General features: G+C 35.9%; 2 protein-coding genes across 2 annotated transcripts in view; both read right to left on the reverse strand.

Moving 5' to 3' along the window:
• Positions 1-574, reverse strand: part of LOC106524376 (protein yippee-like 2) — a 19387-nt gene extending 18813 nt beyond the window's left edge. The window contains exon 1 of the mRNA XM_014018166.1: positions 367-574. The gene's annotated coding sequence lies outside the window, so the exon portion shown is untranslated. The remainder of the gene's footprint in view (positions 1-366) is intronic.
• Positions 575-1474: 900 nt separating this feature from the next.
• The window catches only part of gdpd1 (glycerophosphodiester phosphodiesterase domain containing 1), a 14664-nt gene continuing 11241 nt past the window's right edge, over positions 1475-4897 (reverse strand). Inside the window, exons 10-11 of the mRNA XM_014018167.1 lie at positions 4673-4724; positions 1475-4232 (exon numbers count right to left, since the gene is read on the reverse strand). Of these exons, the coding sequence (XP_013873621.1) occupies positions 4098-4232; positions 4673-4724 (187 nt within the window). The 3' untranslated portion in view covers positions 1475-4097. The remainder of the gene's footprint in view (positions 4233-4672; positions 4725-4897) is intronic.

The following is a 4897-nucleotide window of genomic DNA, read 5'->3' on the forward strand; positions in this document are numbered from 1 at the left end:
TATATATATATATATTCACTCCAGCTGCAATGATTCGGACAAGTAGCTAATTGCAGAGTTTGCAGTCAGTCACGTGACCTGATTATGTGATAACCTGCATTGATCACCTCTGACATGCGTCCGTTCCAATCACAAGGATGGTGGCGCATACGTGCAGGTTTACCATGCGTCTCCATCAAAATAAACCCTCACCACAAACTTGACTGAAACGTATTTATACTCATCAAAATTTCAATTTGAAAACACTTGACATGCTGCATAGGACTAGTCTTAGCCTCAGGATCCAGAGGAATAGAATACAGTGCGTAATAACGCGCATTAGGATGGTATGTAGTAATAATAATAATAAAAAAAAACATGGCATACCTTTGAGAGGAATAAAACGCGGATCACCACGTAGCAGAGAAAAAAAYGTCGCACCTCCTCACAGTCCTGGTGAAGGAACCAATTTCTAAAACCTTCTTCGCATTCCTTCCCCAAGCAAATTTCCTCCGTTCTCCAGGCCTTGGCAAGTCCTGCAGAGACGCAATGTTTTGTTTTGACTGGCAGCGGAGTTTACAGAGGSAGACAGAGAGTAATGAAGCAACCAGCCGGAGCAAGAGGATTCACCCCCCGGACACTCTCCTGTGCGCAGAAAGAAACCGCTATTTCCGAAAACAGGCTGATTTAGCTGCTTTGCAGTGTTTAAGGAAGAGGATTTCTCGAGCTTCAAGTTTTGAATTAATGTAACGCATTTTTTATGTTGAGCATAGCTTTGTTCTCGATGAATACATAAAGAAGCATGTTTTGTAATGTTTTTGTGGCGTTTTAGAGGCAAACACGTTTTAACGAAACAAATAGAAAACATTCCCGCTCAGAAAGGTTTTCATAAAAGCTGTCTCTTCCWCATTTTATACTAAACTCAAAGGTTTGCTTTACATAACACCGGATAAACGCAACTAAAGCGCCGAACGTGACATTAACTATCTTGACTTGACACTCTTCGTCAAGAAGCAACTTTTTTTTTAATAAGTTAATGGACAAGCGTTTCAACCAATCAGATAACCAACAGGGCATGGCAACATCCTGCCTATTGGTGGAGAGCAAAGAGGAGTAACCAATGAGGAGTAAGCTCCTTAATCACTGAATATTTTATTTTACAGAGCTCTCCAGACAGTCAGGTTCTATAAACAAAGTTAGATAAGAAAGCTAAATATTTTAATGATTGTCAAAATAAAAAAAATAATAAAAACGTTTCATTGGAAGAAGTTGATTTTTAAATCTGTATAACCTGGTTAACTTTTCTGCTTCAGGTAAAAACTTTCTTAATCCAGTCTAAAGCGCCATCTTGTGTCACTTTATCAGAGACCTGTCGATATAATTCATTTATAACTGGTAACAAATTAATTTATAACTGGTAACCAAAGGAGAAAAACAGTCTAACTTGTTCATAAATATAACATGTGCACATCTGTAGAAATAAATTTACATCTTGTCAATATGAAGACAGTTTGCTTTATTAATGCAATCAAATGGATGATTGTAGGTGGGATAAAGTGAATGTCAGTAAAACACAAACATCATCATGAACAAACAAAAAACACTCATTGCAACACAATATTATAAAAATATAATTCCCCCCCGATATGATTTAGAAATCAAGTCTTTCACATTATTCCTATATGAACCAAACAAAAAACAAGACAGTAGGAACTCAAAAGACCATAAAAGAAAAATAAAGAACAGGAAACAAAACACTTAAATTGAGTACAAAATACAGTACATTCAAACAATACTACATTCAGTACAGACCCCGAACACATGATCACAAGTTGGGATTGAAACTTTTACATCTGTCTGCAGCAGAGATGCAGGAATCTTGTCTTAAAGTTTGTTTTTTTAATTTAATGAACATCAAAATCAAATGCCAGCAATAAAACAAACAACAAACCTTGTTGATGAAATGCCAGATGATTTAAATATTGTTAATATTGAATATCTTAAATATGTTTACTGTCACACTGACGTAAAGATATATAGAAAAATTCATAATTTGTGCAAAATGTCCCCTTTTAATCACTGTCCAGGACTTTGATTCTGAGAAACAACTTCTGATCACTTGCATGTAAAAATAAAAAAAGACACAAAGCAGTGGTTACGACAGTAAWTAGTGTTTTCAGAAACGTTCTGCAGATATGAGAAACTCTTCACCTCCACTGTCAAACTGCTCATTTTAGGGTTAAACTTAGAGAAACTAAGTTCACTTTGGCAGCGTCCAGCACATAAAAACTCACATTTATCTGACTAGTTTCTTACAGCTGCAGCCGTCTGATCATAAAAAATAAAAATAAAAACAGAAACTGGGAAGTTAACACTGAAGCTACATCTGCTGGTGGTTCTATTGTTTTCTTGAACGCGACAAAGAAAAATCAGCCATAAACAATAAAACAGCTTCACTTCTGTAAACCTTTATGAAAGAAGTTGTGTGTAATACAATAACCAAGACTCACAAACATGACTTAGGTGGTTTTGTTGCTTTTTTCTAGACCAGCCTATTGAGACGATGTGGATTTAAATACCACAGACTTCTAACACTGTTTTGTGTGAAAATGTACAGTTGGGAAACAAAAAGTGCAATTTAAAAGGGCTGATTACCTAAAGGGGAGCGTAGTAAAAACACTCTGGATGTTCTGTCAAGTTCACCAGATTTGTCCACCTTAAATATTATCTTTGGATGATTTTCTTCTTGATTGTATTTGCAATAGATGTCCAATTATATAAATTTTAGATGAACTTTCAATTTCACCTAAAGAACAAGTTTATGGGTTTTATGGTAAAAGTCAGGTGATCAGAACGTCATTAGTTCATCTGTCAGAATCGACTGACAGGAACAACATCATACACTGTATTTTACATTAAATCACAAATAAATTAATTCATTTTCTTATTTACAAACAACTTTCAGGAAAGATAAGAGCAGCTGTTTGTGCGAGTTCTTGTAGCAGCAGCTAGATAAATATTTCTCTCTTTTAATGTTTATATTAAAATAAATCTATTTTAAATAGGTAGCAGTGGGGGGTGCATTTAATAAAAATGTCTATTAAGTTTTGCCAGACTAACAAGCGTGGCAGATCAAGTGTTTATCATTCTTCATAAACAGAATTAATGGTTTGATGTTTTTGTTTACACACTTTTGGTTGTGTGTATTTATGCTTCGGCTGGTGTTTCACTGACTAATAGTCCAAAAATGTCATGAAGAAGTCGTTGTGTTTTAATTGAACTTTTAAAAAAACAAATCATTGGATGAACGTCTACTTTAATTTTAGAGACAACCTGATTCAAGATGGCCGCCACAGCTTTATCAACCCCGCCTCTAACTTAGTCAGTTGGGGAGAAATAGAGATTAAGTTTAAATCATAATTAGAGCAGTATTTAGTTGTGCAAGATTTGTATTTTAAACTTTATCATTAACTATTGTAATAAAATGTCTGTTAGCAAAATATCTCATAAACCATTGGACAAATTAGAGTGATTTTCTCACCAGATTTGCATCTACAACAGATTTATTAAGCTAGTCAACATGAGCTAAGACAATAATGGATATAACTCATTCTATGGTTACTGAAATAAAATTTGGTGTGGTAGATTCACGTCCAACACATACTCAGACACAGTATTGAGAGAGATTCAATCAAAAACAGCTCTCACTCTATTATTTCTCACCATCAGATGATGGTAGTTTAAAACTCTGGCATTTCTTTATATATATATTTATTATATTATTCCTTTATATATATTAAAGAACTCTAGGTTCTTATTTAAAATAGCTCGTATGAACCCACAAACTGGCTCACCGGTGCAGGCTTGAAAGCGAAAATATTTGCAACGAGTTTGAGGTGGTTCCAACAGCTGGCTCACTCGACACAGAAATACCCCCTTTAGGGATTTTTACACAACTAGAAAAGTTATTTTAAATCACCGGGACAGGAGCATCAGAGTGATTCTTCTGTGGCGCCCTGCAGGAATGCACGCAGTGAGAGAGAGAGGGGGGCGGGGTTGAAGGTGGAGCGGCGGTTTGGCAGGTCAGCGAGCTCGAAGGTGAGGTGAGCTCCGACGGGTCACTGGGGTTTAGAAATGCCATTCCTATCCATAAACTCTTTAAGCCTGGTGGGAAAATCTGTCATGACTCCTGTGGCCCCCAGATCGAACGCCCTTCTGTAGTCCTCCTCATCATTCAGCACCCAGATGTACACCTGAAACCAGACGCAGGACAGTTCACACACAAACAGATCTAACAGCCTTTCTAGTCTATATTTAAAYTTGTAGGAAAGCTGAACATTTCCTGGTAGCTGCTTCAGAATAGAGCACAACACTTCAAGGACAGTTAACAGCTGTCAGCTTACAGGTGGACACAGTATGTTTTTTAATGTGTGGAAAGGTTTTATTTGTGACTTCTGGGACTCAAGAAATGAAATGAATTTGTATATACAACTCAAAAGATGATAAATATTGTTAAAAATCTTTATGGATGTGCAAAACCTACTAAAACCCCCAAAACAAAGTGACTTAACACAGATTAATATTAAATATCTTTCCTTATTTATCACCTACTACACTTCCAGTCATATATTTATGTTATTTTGTTTTTGTTTTATTTCTCTACAGGAGTATTATAGAGCAGCAGCAGACTTACCTGGATTCCCCTCGCAGTTAAATGCTGGAAAAGAGCTTTCCTCATCAGCAAACTGCAAGACAAAAATATTTGAATAAAAAACATCAGCAGAAAAGTAGAAATTAACATCAATTATTAGCTCAGTTTGTTTGTTTCGTCTGTTAGCAAAATATCTCCTGACTAGGGTTGGGCATAATCGTATCGTGTGCAATTAATAGTCAGAAAAACATTAATCGATTAAGTTAC

The sequence above is a fragment of the Austrofundulus limnaeus genome, unplaced genomic scaffold, assembly GCF_001266775.1.
Source record: "Austrofundulus limnaeus strain Quisiro unplaced genomic scaffold, Austrofundulus_limnaeus-1.0 Scaffold184, whole genome shotgun sequence".
NCBI lineage: Eukaryota > Metazoa > Chordata > Actinopteri > Cyprinodontiformes > Rivulidae > Austrofundulus > Austrofundulus limnaeus.